Below are 25,730 nucleotides of genomic sequence, written 5' to 3' on the forward strand. Positions count from 1 at the left end.
AACACTACACTGGAAGTCTTTGCTAATATGATAAGACAAGAAAAGGAAACAAAACATTTACAAATTGGGAAAGAAAACACAAAACTGTTTTTGTTCACAAACAGTATGATTATCTATTTTAAAAATCTAAAATAACTAATAAAAAAAAACAACTCCAGGAACTAATAATCTATTAGTTCATTCATTGCTGGTGGGAATGAAATGGTACAGACATTTTGGAAGAGTTTGGAGGTTTTTTATGGGACTAAACATACTTCTACTAGGTAATCCAGCAATCATGATCCTTTGTATCTACCCAAAGGTGTTGAAAACGTATGTATACACTAAAACATGCACACGGATATTTACAGAAGCTTTATTTTTAATTGCAAAAACTCAGAAGCAACAAAGATGGCCTTCAGCAGATGAATGGAAAAATAAACTGTGATACATTTAGACGAATGTATATTCAGTGCTAAAAATAAATGAGCTATCAAACCATGAAAAGATATGGAGGCACTTTAATTGCATATTACTAAGTGGAACAGGATAATCTGAAACAGTTGCACACTACATGATTTCAATTATATGACATTCTGGAAATGGCAAAATTATGAAGACCATAAAAAGATCAGTAGCTGCCTGGGGACATTTGAAAGGGTAAAACAAAAAATACATTTAGGGAAGTGAACATACTTTTTATGATATTATAATGATTATCTATATGGCATTATACTTTTTTCAAACCTATAAAATATATGACACCAAGAATGAGGTCTTAAATACAGAGTTTAAGTGATTATGATCTATCAAAATATATTCATCCTTTTTAAAAAAGATGTTAAGATTTTGGTGACTAACACCGATTATAGGGGAGGGTATGTATTTGTGAAGAAAGGGAGTACATGGAAAATCATCTCTGCTGCTTCCTTTCAATTTTATTATAAACCTGAATTTCTGAAAAAATTACAAAAATAAAAATCAACTTAAAAATAAAAAGAATGTCAAAAGTAAGAGAAAATGAAGAACAGGTTATGAGCTTTTATTTGAAGGAGGTTCAGTCTGAGGTAACTTCCTCATGGTTTGGGGTATATGAGCCTAAACATAAGGATGCTAGAGAAAAACCTCTGGGTGTTTTCCATCCAGGTAATAAGACCATGAATCCAGAAACAGAATAAAATAAAAGTCAATAAAGTTACAATACTAAATTAATTAGAATGTCCTGATGACACCTTATTAATTATTTTATTAAAGATTCCACTCATTGCACCTAAAGGTCATCATATCCACAGGAGGGAACAGGAAGACAGCAGAAACACTTGGGAGATTTACACACAGTTTCCACCAGAAATATTCTGTGCTTCTGAGTATGAACTGTGAATATTCAGGCATATGGTAATTTTTCTCACAAAAGCTAGTGATACTTATGTTAGTTTTAGACAGTATGAATATCATAATATCAAAATGAATGAAACAATTTACCTTATTTCAGAAGCAATGTAAAGACATATAAAAACTGAAATAAATAAATGCTATTATTCCATGCATAAAATATCATCTTCAGTTAGAAAATATTATTAAAACATTGAAGGACAGAGAATGTGGATACGCAAACTAGAAGAAAATCAAGGCAACAAATGCATAAAGATGTGACTGGTTACCAAAATTCCTGAAATTAATAATTTGTACTTCATTCCTTTGCCAAAACAATGCCTTTCTTTGTTTGTTTTTGGTCAAAGATAAAGCAGAAGCCTTCCTTTATGGCAGGAAAAATTCACAAAGCAAAATTATGTGTTGTAAATTAAAACAGCACAATGTAAGATAGCACTAAAAACAAGTTTCAGTAAATGTAAAGGAAACTTTTTATGAAGGAATTATTGTAGAAAAGTGACCATTTATGGAAAACACTTTAAAATGGACTGTACAAAAAAAGCTTATTTGAAAAGTGAATGTAATCAGACATCATAAGTCTGAAATAAACAAAATGTCCTTTTTTGTTGATAGCTGACAAGCCCATTAAACTGTTAGATGTACTACAAACTGTATTACCAGATATCTTCTGTAAAGGATCCACTGAGCAAAAAAACTTTGCTGACAAAGAAGAAAAGGCTATTTGAACATTACACTATAATTTTCCTATGTTTCAGGCAGAATACTGTATTTTAATTTTTATTTACAGATTAATTTCTACAATGAATTCAATGTAAATTCCATTTTACTTTACTTAAATCTCACTAAACAAATTATTTGGTTTTCCTCCTTTAATAGTAATAGGGGTGTGTGTGTTGTTGTTGCTATTGTTTCGTCACTAAGTCATGTCCAACTCTTTTGCAACCTCGTGGACTGTAGCCCACCAGGCTCCTATGTTCATGGGACTTCCCAGGCAAGAATCCTGGAGTGGGTTCCATTTCCTTCTCTCGAGGATCTTCCCGACCCAGGTTTGAACTTCTGTCTCCTGCACTGCCAGGTACGTTCTTTACTACTGTGCCATATGGGAAGCCCCAGTAGTGGTATACATACATCAAAGATATTTTCTGAGTCTGTTTTGCTTCAAAGAACACTTTCATTACCAGTTTTATAAACTTAAAAAAAAAAAAGCCAAAATTGCAAATATGCATATAAAGAAGTGAAAGATATATAAATTCCTAAAAAATATACAGAAGATAATTCTACAGATACAGAGTTTTAAATGTTTAAATACTTCTGGAAACCAAAATGATGATAATTATATTCTACATATACAAACAACAACCTCCATAAGGGACAGAACCATTACAAAGAAGAACTGATTTCACTTCTTTAGCCTATAGAAAGCACGCACAATTCATTTTTTATGTCAGTTCCAGTGAAACATATGGAGAAATATTTGATATTATGTGTATAATAGGCACTTTTCCCTGAACTAAAAACCAGAAAACATGGACAAAGAATTTTTATGTCATTTTGAAGTGAAAGTGGAAATTTAGGTTGTAAGACACTGAAATGCTAAAATTTTCCGCTAATTTTGTTAGTTTATATATGACAATGATGTTAATCAAGACTTCAAAATGAAAACTCAATTATTAAAGGGGCTATAAAATTTAAGAATATTACTGGAATATCTTTGGCTAGCAAGATAGTTTTTAGGGAAAAAAATCGATTTACACCCACTAAACAAACGAGTCATAAATACAAGAGTATTCTTAATTATAAGATCATTGACACAAATGCTTTATGGGATTTGCTAAATTTTTTATAGCTTATATTCGATCAAACAGTCTATTAAACAACCTGTATTATAACTAGAAAGAGAAAGAACACTTTTCTGATAAAAATATTTATTACAAGAATTACAAGAATTCATTTACATGATCACTTGTGGTTGGTTTTTAGTTTATAAAATTTGTCAGTTAAAAATAGCATTAAAATACATTTTAGTAACACAAAATTGCATCACATAAAATAGACTACCTACTATTCTCTGAGGAAATAAAACTCAATAATGCTTACTATATACCAGAGGCTCCTTGTGATAGATATTTTATATATTCTATCTTACCTTAATTCATATTACTATCAGATAAAGGCCACATTACTAAAATCACTCCACACCTTGCAAAGGTGATTCTTAAGAGTTAATCATGGCAGTTCAGAGTGAGAGTTCCAGAATCAGGCCTTCAGAATTGTAATTCTGGTCCTAATCTGCCACTTAATTTCTGTGACCTTTAACAGGTATGAAATTCTTCTCTCCCTTATCAGCAGAGAGGATTAAATGAGATAATATAAACAGCTAATGGCACACAGTAAGCACTCATAAATGTCTTGTGTTAGTACTACACACCCTCAGATAGCCCCAGCACCTAAGAAGAGAGAGTTCAAAACAGAAGACAAGTTTGAGCCTCATTCTGCCCTAACAACAAAAGATGCACAACACTGTCTCTAAAAAGAACTGCTCAGTGTATTTTTAATCCTTTGATATACAAAATCCTACTTATATCTTGTGCCAGTAAACAGGTAGTTTTTCAGAACACATTATTGCTAAGTCAAACAAATGGGGAAGATTTGTTTTGCTTTCTATCATCTATAGAATTCAGTAACATGTACTCAAAAAAAGAGGCTGGGGGCTAAGTCGGAGAAGACAGGACATTAATAGTTAATGTCTTGATATATGATCATTCAAATCAAAGGAAAATGGTATTTCTAATAAACAGACTATTCGTTACACACAAAATACAGAACCCATGACTATTTCAAGATTAGAGTTATACTTCTTGAAATCATTCATTAAACATTTGTTTATTATTTACTCATTAGATAAGTATTTACTAAATGTTTAGTGAAAGGCAATTTGTTTAATTATTGCTCTCAACGACTGCTTGACAGGATGGGATTGAAAAGTCCAATATAAACATTATTAATCCATGAGAAATGAAAAAACTTCCAAATAGCTTTCATCACCGGCAGAATTACTCAAGGTGAAGATTGAGAATCATTATGAATAGGATGGAATCATTATAACAACTTTGCCTAGATGACTTAGTCAAAAAAATCACATTAAAAATACTGTGTTTTCAAAAGCTATCATTTATCACATTTTTGGTTCACTTTTTGTTTGTTTCATGATAAAGGCTAAACTATCTGTCAAAAGAAAAAGCAGTGAAAACTCTTACTATTGGATATTTAATGGGGATGCTAATGGGGTAGCTACAAAATCTAAAAACCAGCTAAAGAACACCATCTCAAATCCTTGTAGGTGTTTTATAATTTGGTATTGGCTTCCAAACATGGGTTAACACATTCCTCACTTTTAAACCACTATACCTAGAAAATGGATAAACAGTTCACAATCAGTTTTAATCACTACAACTGAAATTCAAAGTATGAGTCCTCCTTCATCACTTAAATAAGTCATTTTCCATTGTAAATAACGTCATTGGTAGAACAGCTCAAACGGAAAATAATATGGCTCCTACCATAACAACCAATCTCTATGCTTGATGAAATATATTTTAAATATAAAACTGTAGTATTAGGATAATCTTAAATAACCCACTGTCATCCGAATAACAAACCCAGCATATATTCAGTGCCTATTGTATCAATCTATGTATTTTATTGCATTTAATTTAATAATCTAGTGAGCTATTATTATTCTAATTATGTAATGGTAGAAACTAAAGAACAAAATAGATAACACACTCAAAGTTGTATTAATAATAAATGCTATATAACACAACACTGCAAAGCAATTATATGCCAATAAACACTTTTTAAAATAATCATTGTTGCTGTTGTTCTTCTTCCGTCCCTAAGTCACGTCTGACACTTTTAGACCCTACGGACTACAGCACCCCAGGCTTCCCTGTCCTTCACTATCTCCCACAGTTTGATCAAACTCAGTAATGCCATCCAACCATCTCATCCTCTGGGGCCGCTTTGTCCTACTGCCCTCAATTTTTCCCAGCATCAGGGTCTTTTCCAATGAGTTAGCTCTTCACATCAGGTGGCCAAAGTATTGCAGCTTCAGCATCAGTCCTTCCAATGAATATTCAGCACTGATTTCCTTTAGGATGGACTGTTTGGATCTCCTTGCTGTCCAAGGGACTCTCAAGTGTCTTCTCCAGCACCACACTCAAAAGTATCAATTCTTCTGAACTCACCTCCTTTATGGTCCAACTCTCACATCCATACATGACAACTGGAAAAATTAGCTTTAAATATACAGAACTTTGTTGGCAAATTGTCTTTGCTTTTTAATGCTCTGTCTAGGTTTAGGTTTGTCACAGCTCTCCTTCCAAGGAGTAAGTATCTTCTAATTTCATGGCTGCAGTCACCATGTGCAGTGCTCTTTGAGCCAAAGAAAATAAAATTTGACACTGTTTCTACTTTTCCTCCCATCTATTTCCATGAAATGATGGGACAGGATGCCATGATCTTAGTTTTTGAAAGCTGAGTATTAAGCCAGCCTTTTTACTCTCCTCTTTTACCCTCATCAAGAGGCTTTTTAGTTCCTCTTAGCTTTCTGCCATTAAAGTGGTATCATCTGCATATCTGAGGTTGTTGGAATTTCTCCTGGCAATCTTGATTCCAGTCTGTGCTTTCATCCAGCCTGGCATTTCGCATGATGTACTCTGCATATAAGTTAAATAAGCAGGATGACAATATACAGCCTTGATGTACTCCTTTCCCTATTTGGAACCACTCTGCTGTTCCATGTCTGGTTCTAACTGTTCCTTGTTGACCTGCATAGAGGTTTCTCAGGAGGCAGGTAAGGTAGTCTGGTATTCCCAGAATTGAAGAATTTTTCACAGTGTGTTGTGATCCACACAGTCAAAGGCTTTACTGTAGTCAAGGAAGCAGAAGTAGATTTTTTTCTGGAATTCCCTTGCTTTTCTATGATTCAACGGATATTGGCAATTTGATCTTTGCTTCCTCTGCCTTTTGTAAATTCAGCTTTTACAGCTAAAAGATCCTGGTTCATGTACTATTGATGCCCAGCTTGAATGATTTTAAGCATCACCTTGCACACATGTGAGATGACCACAATTGTACAATAGTTTGAATTCTATGGCACTGCCTTTCTTTGGGATTAGAATGAAAACTGATCTTCTCCAGTCCTGTGGCCACTGCTGAGTTTTCCAGGTTTGCTGGCATATTGAGTGCAGTACTTTAACAGCATCATCTTTTAGGATTTGAAATAGCTCAGTTGGAATTCCGTCACTTTCACTAACTTTGTTCGAGTAATGTTTTCTAAGGCCCATTTGACTGCACACTCTAGGATGGCTGGCTCTGGGTGAGTGACCACACTGTCTTGGCTATCCAGTAAGACCTTTTTGTATAGTTCTGTGTATTCTTGCCACCTCTTCTTAATCTCTTCTGCTCCTGTTAGGGCTTTGCTGTTTCTGTCCTTTATTGTGCCCATCTTTGCATGAAGTGTCCCTTCAGTATCTTCAATTTTCTTGAAGAGATCTCTAGTCTCTTCCATTCTGTTGTTTTCCTCTATTTCTTTATATTGTTCACTTAAGAAGGCTTTCTTCTCTTTCCTTGCTGGTCTCTGGAACTCTCTTCAGTTAGGTATATCTTTCCCTTTCTCCTTTGCCTTTCGCTTCTCTTCTTTCTATTTGTAAGGCCTCCTCAGACAACCATTTTGCCCTCCTGCGTTTCTTTTTCTTGGGGATGGTTTAGGTCACCACCTCCTGTACAATGCTATGAACCTCTGTCCATAGTTTTTCAGGCACTCTGTCTGCCAGATCTAATCCCTTGAATCTACTTGTCACCTCCACTGTATAATCATAAGTGATTTGATTTAGGTCATACACTGGAGGTTTCCCTCCTTTCTTCAATTTAAGCCTGAAATTTGCAATATGGAGCTGATTATCTGAGCCACAGTCACTTCCAGGTCTTGTTTTGCTGACTGTATAGAGCTTCTCCATCTTTGACTGCAAGAACATAATCTGATTTCAGTACTGACCATCTGGTGACGTTCACATGTAGAATCATCGCTTTTGCTATTGGAACAGGGTGTTTGCTACGACCAATGTGTTCTCTTGGCAAAACTCTTGTTAGCGTTTGTCCTGCTTCATTTTGTAGTCCAAGGCCAAGCCTGTCTGTTACTCCAGGTAGCTCTTCGACTGCATATTTTTGCATTCTAACTCCCTATAATTAAATGGACATCTTTTTTTGATGTTAGTTCTAGAAGGTCTTGTAGGTCTTCAAAGAGCTGTTCAACTTCAGCTCCTTCAGCCTCTGTGGTTGGGGCAGAGACTTGGATTACTGTGATGCTGCACGGTTTGCCTTTGAAACAAATCGAGAGAACCGAGAGCATTTGTCATTTTTGAGGTTGCACCCAAGTACTGCATTTTGGCCTCTTTGTTGACATGAGGGTACTCCATTTCTTCTACGGGATTCTTGCTCACAGTAGTAGATATAATGGTCATCTGAATTAAATTTGTCCATTCTGTTCCATTTTAGTTCACTGATTTCTAACATGTAGATGTTTGCTCTTTTCATCTCCTACTTGTATGCTGTATGCTCAGTTGCTTCAGTCGGGTCCAACCCTTTGCCACCCTACAGACTGTAGCCCACCAGGCTTCTCTGTCTCCTCCTTAATCATATCCAATTTACCTTGATTCATGGACCTAACAGTCCAGGTTCCTATGAAATATTATTCTTTACAGCATCGGACCTTACTTTCACTACCAGACACAGCCACATCTGAATACCATTTCCACTTCTACGCAGCCTCTTCCTTATTTTTGGAGCTATTTCTCTGATCTTACCCAGTAGCATACTGGACACCTATCAACCTGGGGGGCTCATCTTCCAATGTCATATATTTTTGCCCTTTCATACTAATCATGGAGTTCTTGATTCAATACTGGAGTGGTTTGCCATTCCCTTTTCCAGTGGACCATTTTTTGTCAGATGGCAATAATAATAAATAAACTTGGGGTTTGAATTCAAGTTTTTCTAACCTGAACGTCCACACTAGTTAACAATTATAATATGTAGCCTTCATGATAAAACAAAGTCATAAAATTTCTCCTGTACATACAAAGCCTATTTTTAAAGGCTCTAGAAAATAATTTCTTGAATAAATTATTTTAATATTAAGACCTCAATATTTACAGTAAAACTCATCAATGATTAGAACAATAATAAATTATAGTGTCAATAGAAGTGAGACCTATATAAATAATAAAATGCTTTATAAACCAGGCTACTGAGTGGAGGAAAGTGGATGAAACTAAGATGTTTTAGCTTGAAACATAAAAGGCAAAGAATTAACTTATTTCAGAGCTTGGCTCAATTTATCCAAAAAGTAGTCAAGAATTAGACAATATAAGCAATTTGGGGCATATATTTATTATACAAAAAAACATTTTCTAAAATAGGCGTATATAAAATTTTGCTGAAGATTTTTAAAGTTCAGATAGACTCTCATCCATCTGTGTGTGCCTGCATGTGTGCTAAGTCGTTTCAGTCGTGTCCAACTCTGTGTGATGCTACGGCCTGTAGCCAGCCGAGAACCTCTGTCCACGGGACTCTCCAGGCAGGAATACTGGAGTAGGTTGCCATGCCCTCCTCCAGGGGATCGTCCCAACTTAAGGATAGAACCCACATCTCTTTATGTCTCCCGCATTGGCAGGCGGGTTCTTTACCATTGGCACCTTATGGAAAGCCATCCCTATTCATCTAGAAGTTTAAAGTTAATTAAAAATAAGATAACATATCCTATTTTAAATTCTCATTCATATATATGAATTTAAGATAAAACCCAAAATTAAGGAATTCTATCAATCCTTGCCCTAAAGCTAACAATTTATGTTCTTCAAGTAGAGGGGAATGTTCCATTTAAAAATTTTTTTCAACATTTTAAAAACTGAAAGTATCACCACCAAAATGGTGGCCCTCCAAACTTTAAATATAATAAAAGACTGCATTACTGATACACACAAACGTCCAAAAGCCAACCTCAGACATCAAGAGCTTTGAAGTAAATAATGAAAAACTATTAGATAAGAATTCAAAATAGCACATAAGTGAACCACAGGGGAGGGTTGAAATACATACCCAAAACAGGTATGTATTATTACTGAAATGGAAAGTGATACATTTCTTATTATACTTTTTTAATTGGCCATAAACTAAGAACATATATATTACTGAAAAAATTAAAGTTATTGCATGAAAAAATTAACATGAATGATATAAAAGGACTAAAAACAAATCCAAATGAAAATCAGAAAGCTGATCCTTTATACTGCCTTTTATCTGTTATAAAATAAATACAATTTAAATATCAAAATATAATATAAACACTAAAATGAGTTTTGAAAACAGGATATGACAAATAATCATGTCCTTGGTCCTGGTCCTTGGATGAATGGACCAGATACCTGTTAACTATAGTTTTAACACTGAGATTTTACAACTATTCAATAATATAAATTATTGTAATCATTTCAGGTATAACATTCAAACTGCATAATCTTTCTAATATTTCTGCATGAAGCAAATCACTATATTTTAGGTTAAAATAATTATGGACAGAATATTAATTCATAAGATATATTTAAATTACACATGAAGTCTTCTAATTGCTATTTCACCTCTAACTTCTTTTCATAGTACTTACTAGGTTTTAAATTACTGATCATAATGTGTGCTAGTTCACTTAGATGATAAAGAAAACATCTGCATTTAAATTAGGACTGGGATTTAAAGTTTCATTTTTCAACTAAGCTGATCTGCCTCTCAATAAAATGACTGAATATCTCATAACAAAGTAATATCTCAGCAGGACATGGCCTCCAGATTCATTTCACATCAAATGCTAACCATTACATTATACTGATATTTAAAAAAAAAGAAAAAAAGCATGACCCATGGCTGAGAGCTGAGTTATGTAAATATACAGGTCAGATTTATATTTAGATTCATAATTTACATAAAGATGGTCCCAATACAGGGACAATATTATGAGCAATATTAAGACGGAAGTTTGTTAATAGATAATTTAAATAATTAATATGAAAAATCATTTTACATTTCAAGAATTTTAAATTTTTCCCATCTTAATTTCATTCACTAGTTTTTCTATCAATTCAAAATTGGATGATCCATAAAGAATCTCATGTATATGTGTACTTATTAATGAAGCATTTCTATGTTACTGTTTAGTAAACTAAATTAATGTTTACTTATATAACTTTCCCTTTAAATTCTCCAAACATATACAGAAATAGTTAATCTATTTGTGTAATTCACATTTAACTTATGCCATAAATGATTCTAAGAAATAAGGTTAAATTGGAATTTAATACATGAGGTATTTTTTTTAATTTAAAAAAAAGAAGCTATAAAAATTGCACTTGAAATAAATCTAATTAGAAAATTCTGAATATATAAAATATGGATATGTCACTGGTTAGAGTTAGGTTCTCAAACATAAGAAAAAAAGCTAATTTCAATTAATATTGTGCTAGTATTAGGATACTAGCATTATAGAATAATACTAATATTTAGGATATAAATTATATAACTGTTATTAAATACTATTCTTGAGAATAAACTTTACCCTAGTAATTTTGTTTAATCTGACAGGATTTCACCAACAATTCAAACAATGAGCATTCATTTGCAAAGTGAAAGGCCAGGACTGACACTTTTCCTACTTCATATTATAATCACTATGCTATACCTAGTAAGAATTTTTTTGTTTCTTATCAAGGAAGTCGCTCCTTTGTGGTTAGAAAATCTGTCAACTTTATTTTACTTTGCGTAAATATATCTGCCTTAATCCTAAAGAAACGTTATTAGCATTTTAAGAATAAAAACCAGTATTATAATATATTTACATAGCACGAAGGGCACCATGCATAATCTAAAGAATTAAAAGACACCATAAGTTACATATTGAAAGAAAACTTACCAGACAGTGGTTTCCACTTGACTGTCATTGAGTTGCCGGTTGTCTAGTTGTGCAAAAAGTGGGAAAAGCACTTGAATCCCTCCAATTGAATGAATTGCACTATGAATTGAATGTGTAACTATAGCTTTTACATCCTATGTTCAAAAACAAAAATGTTTATTAAATTTTCTAAAGCATGTTATCACACTTTCCTTGTTTCAAATAACTTTGTAAGAAAATTAAATGAAATAGATATTTTAAAATCTATTTTTAAAATTTTAAATAAAAATTATATAATTTTATACACATTTAAAATAACAGTTTGAAATATTTTGATAATCACTTAAATTTAAAGCTTAAGTTGAGAGATTTTTACACTGAAAATATGAGTGTCTAAATCAAAATATATTTTAAAATAAGAGATGCTATTAATAGATATAAAAGCACTCAAGTAATTTTTGTGTTAAGGAGTTACACATTCTTATAGCAAAGTATTTTTATATTTACATTTAGCTATTTACGAATTCACTGATTTTATTTCAAAGGATAAGAAACATATAATACAACAGAAAAGACAGATTTCCTACTAAGGAGACAAGTCCAAGGTAAACTATATTGCCAAATAAAATGCAGAAGGCAAAAACACCATTCAAAGAACTAGAAGACCAAAAAAGAAAAACAAAGAGCAACTGGAGATTTACAGGCGAGCAACGTATAAAATGTAAAATAAAGACACAGTGTTGATGAGAACATTAAGACTAAGCTACTATTCACCCACCTGGAGCATAAGAGCATGTGGGGAATGCACAAAGATCGATGCGTTTTCCTTTGGTGATGATTCCAGGCATAGTTGAGCATCAGTGGCTTTAGCATTATATGTAAATGCAATACTACTTGCAAGTTTCCCATCATACAGAACCTGTTTATGATGTTCTGCTAAATGAATATCACTTTCAGACTTAAACTTGAAGGTGCTCTGAAAAAATAAAACTTAAGTTAAACACTCTTTATTATTATTATTTCATTTATTTTTATTAGTTGGAGGCTAATTACTTTACAATATTGTAGTGGTTTAAATGAAACATAATAAAAATCTCAAGTTTTAAAGCACAGAAAAATTTAAGATAAATGATTTGTTGTGACATTTCCATGTGCTGGGTATTTGTCAGTGGCATTATTCTGTTATTCTCACCTCAGCTCTATGAGTTACAGTTTATTATGCTAATAAACACACTCAAATCTTCATGTTATTATTTTTACTAAAATTTTGATTATATATAAAATAATTTTATTAAGATATTATAAGGTCAGATGGTATTAAATGTAAATAGGCTTTTACTTCAATAATTCATAACATAAATTTAAATTTTTCTTGTTAACACTTTCAAAAGCATGTATAGAAGTAAACAGTGCCCAGCACATGAACTATTAATATAGAAACAAGGCTATCAGTTGAGACTAAAAAGAGTTTATTCACAAAAATATGTCTTTATTACAAAAAGTGTATCGAGATAGTGATATTGATGCTATTCCACAAAAAATCACAATAGCCATGTCAAAACCCAGAAGAAAAGGTCATGTTACCACTTTAAATGAAGGACAAGAAATAAAGATGTACTAACTGCAATAAGAAAAGTATTGTTAGAAACAGTTAAAATTTCTCTGCAGGTGTATGAAACTGACAATGATAAATAAATTTAACCTTTGCAAAAATCATATATTAGTATCCCATCACTATATGGCAAATAAATGTGGAAACAATGGAAACAGTGACAGACTTTCTTTTCACGGGCTCCAAAATCACTGCAGATGGTGACTGCAGCCATGAAATTAAAAGACACTTGCTCCTTGGAAGAAAAGCTATGACAAACCTAGACAGCATACTAAAAGCAGAGACATTACTTTGCCAACAGAGGTCTAGTCAAAGCTATGGTTTTTCCAGTAGTCATGTATGGATGTGAGAGTTGGACCATAAAGAAGGCTGAGCACCGAAGAATGGATGCTTTTGAACTGTGGTGTTGGAGAAGACTCTTGCAAGTCCCTTGGATTGTGAGGATACCAAACCAGTCAATTCTAAAGGAAATCAGTCCTGAATTTTCACTGAAAGGACTGATATTGAAGCTGAAACTCTAATACTTTGGCCACGTGATGCAAATAACTAACTCACTGGAAAAAACCCTGACGCTGGGAAAGACTGAAGGTAGGAGGAGAAGGGGACGACAGAGGATGAGAATGCTTGGATGGCATCACCGACTTGATGGTCATGAGTCTGAGCAAGCTCCTGGAGCTGGTGATGGACAGGGAGGCCTGGAGTGCCTCAATCCATGGGGGTCACAAAGAGTCAGACACAACTGAGCGACTGAACTGAACTGAGTGCAGATCAAACATGTAAGGACAAATTTAGCCAGTTATCTACAGTTTTCTGAAAGAGTCTTACTAACTTGAACCTGGATGCAAATTGTTCATTATTAGCATGCCAGAAGACAGGAGCAGCATGAAAAATGAAAACTGTGTGTATGTCCCTATGGATGGTACCTTTACTTTTTAAATGCATGCATGTCTATATATTTGAATATTAGACATAAACTAAGAAAATGTCACTATTTTGGATCAGATCTTTTGCTATCTTCTCAATTAAATGGGGTGTAGAACATTATCTCTCATCTCAATGTTTCCTAATTTAATCATTTTTATAATTCACAGATTCATACAAGATAGAGGTAACAGGCAAATTAAAATATACCTGAATCAAAGACTCTATTTCAATTCCTAATGTACTAAAGAATAGGTGACAATTATAACAGGAAATTGAAACAAAAAATTCTTTTAAAAGCATTTTAATAAATATATGAGTTAACTACTGGCAATATAAAATTCATGTAATTGCCTCCTTCACTGATGGCTTTAGTATTGTAAAATAAATACTTTAATATGTATGTCAGTAAAATCATAAATGGTCAACATGTTTAACATCTAATTAATTACTGTAGTATAGTTGATTTAAAATGTTGTATTAGTTTCTACTACACGTCCACTTTTTTTTTAATACAGTCTTCCCAATAGGTCATTATGGAGCATTGAGAAGAGTTTCCTGTGCTATACAGTAAGTCCTTATTAGTTATCTATTTTAAATATAGCAAAGTGTATATGTCAATCCCAACATTTATGTTTTTAACACCTTTTTAGAGTGAAATTTAACAAATCTGTTAGAATTTTGACCTATTTTGTGAACCAAATAGCAAAAGCGCTATTATTTTAGAGGAGTAAACAAAAGAGCTAACTTACAGAAATAAAATTATTTAATTGAGGGAATTTGGAAGAAGAGTATACAGAACACTGGGGAAGCTGACCAAATAAGTGAAGACTACAGGAGCTGGATAAGATAAAAGCAAACTGTAGGACAATCCGGTAGAGAAGTGATGTGTCCTTATACTGATGATAATATACCAAGAAAAGCAATATGTAAAGGATGGGAATAGCAACTGGAAAAAAGAGCAACATATGCTCTTAGTAGAGGCTACCTTAAGGACTTTTTAAAAAATGTGACATCAAAGCAAAGACAACAAAAGCAAATATTAACAACAAAAGCAAATATTAACAAGTGGGACTACACCAAACTACAAAGCTTCTGCACAGCAACAAAGGAAACTATCAAAAAAAAAAAAAAAAAGAAAAGGAAACCTACCAAACTAGGAGAGAATATCTGCAAATCATATATCTGATAAGGGGTTAATATACAAAATATAAGTAACTCACACAACTCAATAGCAAAGAAACAATTCATTTCAAATACAGGCAGAAGATGTGAACACATATATTTTTTTCTGAAGAAGATGCAAAATAGATACCCCCCAAAGGTACATGAAAAGGTACTCAAAGGCATTAACCATGAGAGAAACACAAATCAAAACCACAATGAAGAGTATTATCAGAAAAACAAGAGATAATAAATGTTGGTGAGGATGTATAGAAAGGCAGAGAGTAACAAGGGTGTTCACATCCAAGGATAAATAAATGAACAAAGAAAAAGTGGGATATATGTACACTGGAATGTTAGTCATAAAGAAAGTATGCTATCTTTATTAGTTGGAGTCTAATTACTTTACACTATTTTAGTGGTTTTTGCCATACATTGACATGAATCAGCCACGGATTTACACATGTTCCCCATCCCGATCCCCCCCCCACCTCCCTCCCCATCCCATCCCTCTGGGTCATCTCAGTGCACCAGCCCTCAGCACTTGTCTCATGTATCCAACCTGGACCGGCGATCTGTTTCACACTTGAAAATATACATGTTTCAATGCTATTCTCTCAGATCATCCCACCCTTGACTTCTCCCACAGAGTCCAAAAGTCTGTTCTATACATCTGTGTCTCTTTTTCTGTCTTGCATATAGGGTTCTTGTTACCATCTTTCTAAATTCCATATAAAAATAGAGGAAAAAAAAAAAACTCTTACTAGTTTCCTAAGTAATTGGTGAGTTAGAAAAAAATAATAACAATCTTGTTAACAAACTCTTTAAAAAAAAAAAAAAAGAAAGTATGGTATCTTGCCATTTACAACAACGTGCATGGGCCTTAAGTGCATTATGAGAAGTAAAATAAGTAAGACAGGCAAAAGTTAAATATTATATGATCTCACTTGTGTGTGGTACCTAAAAGAAAAACAAACAAATAAATGAATGAATGAACAAACAGCAAGCTCACAGACACAGAGAACAGACAGACGGTTTGCCAGAGACAAAGGAGGTGGTGGTGTTCAGTCACTAAGTCATCTCTGACTCTGTGACCCCATGGGCTGCAGTACACCAGGCTCCTCTGCCCTATACTATTTCCTGGAATTTGCTCAAATTCATTTCCATTGGGTCAGTGATGCTATCTAACCATCTCATCCTCTGTCATCCCTTTCTCCTTTTGCCTTCAATCTTTCCCAGTATCAGAGTATTTTCCAAAGAGTCAGCTCTTCCCTTCAAGCAGCCAAAGTATTGAGGAGTTTCAGCTTCAGCAATGAATATTCAGAGTTGATTTTCCTTTAGGATTGACTGGTTTGATCTTGCTGTCCAAGGGACTCTCAAGAGTCTTCTCCAACACCACAATTCGAAAGCAATTTTTCAGTGCTCAGCCTTTTTTAGGGCTTCCCAGGTGGCGCTAGTAGTAAAGAATCTGCCTGCCAATGCAGGAGATGTAAGATATACAGGTTCAATCCCTGAGTTGGGAAGATACCGTAGAGGAGGAAATGGCAACCCACTCCCATATTCTTGCCTGGAAAACCCCATGGACAGAGAAGCCTGGAGGGCTACAGTTCACAGTGTTGCCAAGAGTCAGACATGACTGAAGCAATTTAGCACAGCCTTTTTTATGGTCCAACTCTCACATCCTTATATGACTAATGGAAAAACTATAGCCCTGACCATATGGATCTTTGTCAGCAGAGTGATGTTTGGTTTTAATATGCCTTCTAGGTTTGTCATATCTTTCCTTTCAAGGAGCAATCATCTTTTAATGTTATGGCTGCAAGTCATGGTCTGCAGTGATTTTGGAGCCCAACAAAATAAAATCAGTCACTGATTTCATTGTTTCCTCTTCTATTTGCCATGAAGTTATGGGACTGTACACCATGATCTTAGTGTTTTGTTTTTTTTTTTTCAACGTTGAGTTTCACGAATTTGGGGTGTGGGTAAATTGATGAACTCCACGTCCAAGGAGTGGCGGCTGCATGGGCACAGGAGGGCCAAGAGGAGCTACTCCATGTTCAAGGTCAGGAGGGGCGGTCGTGAGGGGATACCCCTTGTCCAAGGTAAGGAGCAGTGGCTGCGCTTTGATGGAGGAGCCATGAAGAGACACCCCAAGTCCAATGTGAGAGAAACCCAAGTAAGACGGTAGGTGTTGCGAGAGGACATCAGAGGGCAGACACACTAAAACCATAATCACAGAAAACTAGCCAATCTGATCACAGGACCACAGTCCTGTCTAACTCAATGAAACTAAGCCATGCTGTGTGGGGGCACCCAAGACGAACAGATCATGGTGGAGAGGTCTGACAGAATGTGGTCCACTGGAGAAGGGAATGGCAAATCATTTCAGTATTCTTGCCTTGAGAACCCCATGTACAGTATGAAAAGGCAAAATGATAGGATACTGAAAGAGGAAATCCCCAGGTCAGTAGATGCCCAGTATGCTAATGGAGATCAGTGGAAAAATAACTCCAGAAAGAATAAAGGGATGGAGCCAAAGCAAAAACAATACCCAGTTGTGGATGGGACTGGTGATAGAAGCAAGGTTCAATGCAGTAAAGAGCAATATTGCATAGGAACCTGGAATGTTAGGTCCATTAATCAAGGCAAACTGGAAGTGGTCAAACAGGAGATGGCAAGAGTGAACATCGACATTCTAGGAATCAGCAAACTAAAATGGACTGGAATGGGTGAATTTAACTCAGATGACCATTATATCTACTACTGTGGGCAGGAATCCCTTAGATGAAATGGAGTAGCCACCATGGTCAACAAAAGAGCCTGAAATGCAGTGCTTGGATGCAATCTCAAAAACGACAGAATGATCTCTGTTCGTTACCAAGGCAAACCTTTCAATATCATGGTAATCCAAGCCTATACCCCAACCAGTAATGCTGAAGAAGCTGAAGTTGAACGGTTCTATGAAGACCTACAAGATCTTTTACTACTAACACCCAAAAAAGATGTCCTTTTCATTACAGGGGACTGAAATGCAAAAGTAGGAAGTCAAGAAACACCTAGAATAACAGGCAAATTTGGCTTTGGAATACAGAATGAAGCAGGGCAAAGGCTAATAGAGTTTTGCCAAGAGAACACACTGGTCACAGCAAACACCCTCTTCCAAGGGAAGACTACACATGAACATCACTAGATGGTCAACACTGAAATCAGATTGATTATATTCTTTGCAGCCAAAGATGGAGAGGCTCTATACAGTCAGCAAAAACAAGACCAGGAGCTGACTGTAGCTCAGATCATGAACTCCTTAGTGAAGAAAGTAGGCAAAGTAGGGAAATCCACTAGACCATTCAGGTATGACGTAAATCAAATCCCTTATGACTATACAGTAGAAGTGAGATATAGATTTAAGGGACTAGATCTGATAGACAGAGAGCCTGATGAACTATGGACAGAGGTTCGTGACATTGTACAGGAGACAGGGATCAAGACTATCCCCATGGAAAAGAAATGCAAAAAGGCAAAATGGCTGTCTGGGGAGGCCTTAAAAATAGCTGTGAAAAGAAGAGAAGCAAAAAACAAAGGAGAAAAGGAAAGATATTTCCATTTGAACACAGAGTTCCAAAGAATAGCAAGGAGAGATAAGAAAGCCTTCCTCAGCGATCAATGCAAAGAAATAGAGGAAAACAACAGAATGGGAAAGATTAGAGATCTCTACAAGAATATTAGAGATACCAAGGGAAAATTTCATGCAAAGATGGGTTTGATCAAGGACAGAAATGGTATGGACCTAACAGAAGCAGAAGATATTAAGAAGAGGTGGCAAGCATACAAGAACTGTACAAAAAAGATCTTCATAACCTAGATAATCACGATGATGTGATCACTCACCTAGAGCCAGGCATCCTGGAATGTGAAGTCAAGTGGGCCTTAGAAAGCATCACTATGAACAAAGCTACTGGAGGTGATGGAATTCCAGTTGAGCTATTTCAAATCCTGAAAGATGATGCTGTCAAAGTGCTGCATTCAATATGCCAACAAATGTGGAAACTCAGCAGTGGCCACAGGACTGGAAAAGGTCAGTTTTCATTCCAATACCAAAGAAAGGCAAGGCCAAAGAATCCTCAAACTACCACTCAGTTGCACTCATCTCACACGCTAATAAAGTAATGCTCAAAATTCTCCAGGCCAGGCTTCAGCAATACATGAACCGTGAGCTTCCAGATGTTCAAGCTGGTTTTAGAAAGGGCAGAGGAACCAGAGATCAAAAAGCCAACATCCACTGGATCATCGAAAAAGCAAGAGAGTTCCAGAAAAACATGTATTTCTGCTTTATTGACTATGCCAAAGCCTTTGACTGTGTGGATCACAATAAACTGTGGAAAATTCTGAAAGAGATGGAAATACCAGACCACCTGACCTGTCTCCTGAGAAACCTATATGCAGGTCAGGAAGCTACAGTTAGAACTGGACATGAAACAACAGACTGGTTCCAAATAGGAAAACGAGTACGTCAAGGCTATATATTGTCACCCTGCTTATTTAACTTATATGCAGAGTACATCACGAGAAACACTGGGCTGGAAGAGGCACAAGCTGGAATCAAGATGCCGGGAGAAATATCAATAACCTCAGATATGCAGATGACACCATCCTTATGGCAGAAAGTGAAGAGGAACTAAAAAGTCTCTTGATGAAAGTGAAAGAGGAGAGTGAAAAAGTTGGCTTAAAGCTCAACATTCAGAAAACTAAGATCATGGCATCTGGTCCCATCACTTCATGGCAAATAGATGGGAAAGAGTGGAAACAGCATCAGACTTTACTTTTTGGGACGCCAAAATCACTGCAGATGGTGACTGCAGCCATGAAATTAAAAGATGCTTACTCCTTTGAAGGAAAGTTATGACCAACCTAGATAGCATATTAAAAAGCAGAGACATTACTTTGTCAACAAAGGTCCATGTAGTCAAATTTATGGTTTTTCCAGTGGTGATGTATGGATGTGAGAGTTGGACTGTGAACAAAGCTGAGCGCTGAAAAAATTGATGTTTTTGAACTGTGGTGTTGGAGAAGACTCTTGCAAGTCCCTTGGACTGCATGGAGATCCAACCAGTCCATCCTAATGGATCTCAGTCTTGAATGTTCATTAGAAGGATGGATGCTGAAGCTGAAACTCAATAATTGGCCACCTCATGCGAAGAGTTAACTCATTGGAAAAGACCCTGATGCTGGGAGGGATTGGGGGCAGGAGGAGAAGGGGATGACAAAGGATGAGATGGCTGGATGGCATCACCGACTCGATGGACATGAGTTTGAGTAAGCTCCGGGAGTTGGTGATGGACAGGGAGGCCTGGTGTGCTGTGATTCATGGGGTCGCAAAGAGTTGGACACAACTGAGCGACTGAACTGAACTGAAATTGATGAAAGGGATGAAAAGGAATAAAGTTCCAGTTATGAAATAGGAATGTAATATACAGCAGGATAATAGTGTATGGTATATTTTAAAGTTGCTAAAAGAAAAGATTTTTAAAGTTTTCATTACACACACAAAAAATTTGTAACTATGATGATGGATGTTAACTAGAACTTATTGTGGTGATAATGTTGTAATATAGTCAAAATATACAATCATTTTGTACACCTGAAAGTAATGTATTTCAACTGTATGTTAATTTTTCTAAGTTAAAAAAAAGGGAAAAAAAGTTTTGTAGAGATTTATACAGCAAATAAAAGACGAGATCATAAGTAGAAGAATTAAGATTCTTCCACACAAACACTTATGTACTGGGTGTGCATACTTCGGCTATCTTGAGTATCATCGGTAACTGCTAATTTTTCAATTATTCTGTTGTAGCCAGAACCAGTGGGAAATATCCAAAAGCGTCATCATAATTATAGTTTATTATGAAGCATTCAACATAAGGTAGGTCTATCCTAACCCTATTCCCAAATATCTTTTAAAACATTTTACCCAGGAAGCATGTACCCAATGAGGCGATTATTCTGATGTTCTAGTTTTTTGTTTTTGTTTTGTTTTCTTTTAAGCACAGCTTCCTAGAGGAGATTTTGCTTCCTAATTACAGACTTTGCTTATTAGTGCTTTTTAAATATAAAATATGGGTAATTCTGACAAATCTATATAAAAACTCTTCTTTAGTTAGTAAATCAAATACAAATAGCCCCATTAAATGATCTTCCGCTGGTTTCATAAGGATCCTTCAAATACGGTATTGCTAACAGATTCATTTTTTTTTCAGCTCCAACAGATATTCATTCTTCCAACATGAGGTAATATAAATAATGTTTACTCATAAATGTTTGCCAAAACTGTAAAATGCATGAAATAATAATGACTATAAACAACATGCTACCTACTGTTCACTTATAATCAAGCATTTTAATTTAAAAATGCATCTTAAAATACATGCAATACCAGCAAAAACAAGGCAAATCTGTTAACTCTCCTTTTATGAGCTTTCAACATAAATTTGTATTTTAAAAATTTATTTTCCTAAATAAAATTCTATGCTTATGGAACAAAAGTAATTATTAGTTTTGAAATACCTAGAAAATAGAAATTAGAAGTATAGATAAATGTATTTCAGAAATTCTCTAAAAAGGCAGCATGTAAAAATGTTAAATGTTATACAATCCTCAAACTGTCTCTTAACATGTCAAAGTGTGAAGGTATAAATTATACAACTTCCTAATTCCGATGAGCTGTCATATTCACTGTTCTTAATGCAGAATGACATGAGCATCTGACCCTTTGCAGGAGAGAGGAGGTAAATAACACAGATAGTAAAACTCTTGAGGAAAGAGTGAATGAAAATTGTTTTTCGACCACACACACTGTTGTATCTAAAATTTTGTAGAATTTGAACCTGAAATTCTTTTCAAAGAGCAAGATAAACCAAAGTCTCAGCCTGTAACTGGAATTCACGTTGGAAAACCATACTTTATTGGTGCCAATACTTAAGACAGTTTTTAGTTTACCATGCTATACCACCTAGAATTTCCAGTGGAATTTCAAGCTTTAACAACAGCTTACAAATATTTAATTAACTATAATCTATTATTACATACTGTTAAACTTCTGACATTGTACTTATTTTATCTGTAAAACAGCCCATCTTGGGTAAAGACTGCAATAGCCATCTTTGTTTTCTTAGAAAGCTCCATTAACAGTTGTTGGGTGAGTTATTCCAGCCACTACGGAAACTGGTATGGAGTTTTCTCCAAAAATTAAAACCAAAACTTCCATATGGCCTAGCAACTCCACTTCTGGATATTTATGCAAAGAAAACAAGAACACTAACTAGAAAAAATATAGGCAACCCCACTTTCACTTCAACATTACTTACTTTACCAATACATGGAAGCAAACTAAGTATCCATTGATAGATGAATGAATAAAAATAAGAAGGTATTAAGTATTTCATGGGATCACAAAGAGTCAGACATGACTGAGTGACTGAACTGAACTGAATTATTCAACTATAAAAAAGAAGGAAATCTTGCCATTTACAACAACACAGATGGACCTTTAGGGGATTGAAAGTGAAAGTGTATCCATGCTTAGTCATATCCGACTCTTTGCGACTCCTTGCAACCCCCTGGACTGAAGCCCACCAGGTTCCTCTGTTCATGTAAATCTCGAGGCAAGAATTCTTGGGAGTAGGTTGCCATTCCCTTCTCCAGGGGATCTTCCTGACCCAGAGATCAAATCAAGGTCTCCTGCATTGCAGGAAGATTCTTTCCCATCTGAGACACCAGGAAAGCACCTTAGAGTATTAAGTCAAGTGAAATAAGTCAGAGAAAGTCAAACATCACTCATACGGAGAGTCAAAAATTGAGGCCTACATACAGAGAACCGACTAGTGATTGCCAGAGGTAAGTGTAAGGGATGGGGAAAGTGGATGAAGGTGGTCAAAGAGTATAAACTTTTAGTTGTAAGATAAATAAGTTCTGGGTACATAATATATAGAATGTTGATTATAGTTAACAACAGTATATTTGAAAGTTTCCGAGAGTAGATTTTAAAAGTTCTCAATACACACAAAAATTATAACTATGAAAGGTGATAGATTTGTTAATTAACCTTACTGTGACAAATCTTGCAATACATACATATGTCAAATCATTATGCTCTACACGTTAAACTAAGAAATTTGTTGTTCTTCTTTAGTCACTAAGTTGTGTCTCACTCTTTGCAACCCCATGGACTGAGCCCACCAGGCTCTGTTGTCCATCCATGGGACTGTCCAGGCGAGAATACCACAGTGGGTTGCCACTTCCTTCTCCAAGGGATCTTTCCAACTCAGGGATCGAACCTGCATCTTCTGCTTGGCAGGTGGATTCTCTACCACTGTGCTACCAGGGAAACCCAAACTAAGAGAAGTTATGTATCAACTACATTTCAATAAAACTGGACAAAAAGCTTTAAAGATTAAAAAAGAATATCATATTGTCTGTACAGTACAATGGAGTTAAAAGCTGTAGCTTCAAAACCAGTTAGACTTGCATCTGAATCTCAACTCTATCACCTGTAACTGCATAACCACCCACAAGTTATTTGCCTTTCATCTGCTACACACCCAACACACAAAATATTATAAATAAAGCACTATAAACAATACCTGGTACTTTTAAAGCCAAATGGTAGCTGCTATTATCACTATATCCTTTTCTACTTAATATTATACATCTTCTATGTTAATTTTTCTTAAACATTCCTCATAAAATGTTCACCATAAACTTTATGGTAATGGCATAACGTATGGATGACAGTGGAATTCAGGTAACTGACATAGCTGCTAATTAGGCAAAATTTCACTGAGTAGAACCTTAATCAATCAAACTGGAATTACTTAACATGAGTATGAGAAAATGTGTCACAACACTGCTAAACGCAAGAAAACTGTTTATCTAATTATTATATGAGCAGAGGCATGTTATTTTCTAACACTAATCTCTGAAACCTTCACAGGCATCAAAAATATAGCCATTTTTCATTGAATTTATGTTAGGATAACATACATATGACAAAACCTATTGTCATAGGTTTTGAGCTTTCCCCAGACTCATTATGTGACAAATGTTGCTGATATTAGCATAATAATGACACTCCAATATTCAAGGAATCATATTTCCTGATGTATAATTAAGAGGATGTTTTCACTTGTATAATGTACAATGATTTTTCTCTTCAAAATGAATAAATAGTCCATCCGAATTCATTTAAAAATTAGCATCCAAACTCTAATATCTACAAACTTCTCAAGGCAAATACATAAACAGGATTAAACCATTCTCCTGCTATCAATTTTGTGATAATTCCACACGAATGGAAATTATTTTGATATTCAAAGCCTTCTTCAACTTGGTTTCAGCTTATGGTAATCACTCTCACATTCTACCACAAATCACTCTATCTAATCTCTATTCTGCTTTGCAGCAGTCACACCTGATTATGGAACAGTCCATAAACATATCCCTTGCTTCTATCTCTTCATTCATGCCCACTGTCCTGCTCTGCCTCACATTTATTTTTTCAAGAACCCTAAAAAATATATTTCTCTATGAAGAGTTCCTAAATCTTCTGTAGCTGGAATTAATCATCATTCCACAAAATGTTAATAGCATCTGCATTATACTTTCTTTGTGGTATACATACCAACTTTAATTACAAATGTTTACATATACAGTTATTCTAATAAATAAAGTAGAAGCTTACTCATTTTTAATCCCCAAAGCTTAGAATGGTTCATTGAATATAACAATTATTTAATATATTATTGAATTTTACTCAACTACATGCCCTGCATGCATGCATGCTAAGTTGCTTTAGTCGTGTCAGACTCTTCACGACCCTATGGACTGTATGTAGTCTGCCAGGTTCCTTCATCCATGGCGTTCTCCAGGCAAGAATACTGGAGTGGGTTGCCATTTCCTCCTCCTGGGGATCTTCCCACCCAGGAATCGAACCAATGTCTCCTGCATTGGCAGGCAGATTCTTTACCACTAGTGCCATCTGGGAAGCCCATCACATGCCCTACAATCATGATTACCAGTCCCTGATAAACAAGAATGTAGAGAAAAGAAATGATTATATAGTCACAACTGTGCCAACAAGAAGGGCAAATGGATTAGCATATACTATTTCAATGAATGAAGTGAAGACAGTATTTCAACATAGCTGAAAATGACCCAACCAATCAAATCCTAAAATTATGACAAAATATCAAATTAGCATAAATGCCAAGTAAGAATCATTAAGTATAGATATGAAATCACTCATATCCTTTGTCCCACACTGAACTTTTAATGAATTTAAGTAAATTTAAGTAAAAAGTTATGCAAAACACTAAAGATACCAGTCTAGCTCATAATCACTACTTTTTAAAAACAATTTTTCTGAAGCAGTTTCGTGATACTTCTTACCCTTTTTTGTTTTTTTTGGGGGGGGTATAACTATGTATCACACCTATGTATCATAGGTATCATTATAACTATGATGCTTATGAACTCAGAGGATATGGTTTCTAAAAATAATGACTGAAATAATATACTGCAAATGTATAAATAGCTTCTCCATGCTTGCATTTTAACATTGCTGAAATATATGTACATTCCATTATCAGATAATAAACCTTTACTTTCATT

The 25,730-nt window shown here is 35.0% G+C and overlaps 1 protein-coding gene across 1 annotated transcript in view; it reads right to left on the bottom strand.

Annotated features, from left to right (window-relative positions):
* The window catches only part of NBEA (neurobeachin), a 649,896-nt gene that overhangs the window by 498,673 nt on the left and 125,493 nt on the right, over positions 1-25,730 (bottom strand). Inside the window, exons 9-10 of the mRNA XM_061133617.1 lie at positions 12,150-12,347; positions 11,393-11,526 (exon numbers count right to left, since the gene is read on the bottom strand). Of these exons, the coding sequence (XP_060989600.1) occupies positions 11,393-11,526; positions 12,150-12,347 (332 nt within the window). The remainder of the gene's footprint in view (positions 1-11,392; positions 11,527-12,149; positions 12,348-25,730) is intronic.

This window comes from Dama dama, chromosome 30, assembly GCF_033118175.1.
Source record: "Dama dama isolate Ldn47 chromosome 30, ASM3311817v1, whole genome shotgun sequence".
Taxonomy (NCBI): Eukaryota; Metazoa; Chordata; class Mammalia; order Artiodactyla; family Cervidae; genus Dama; species Dama dama.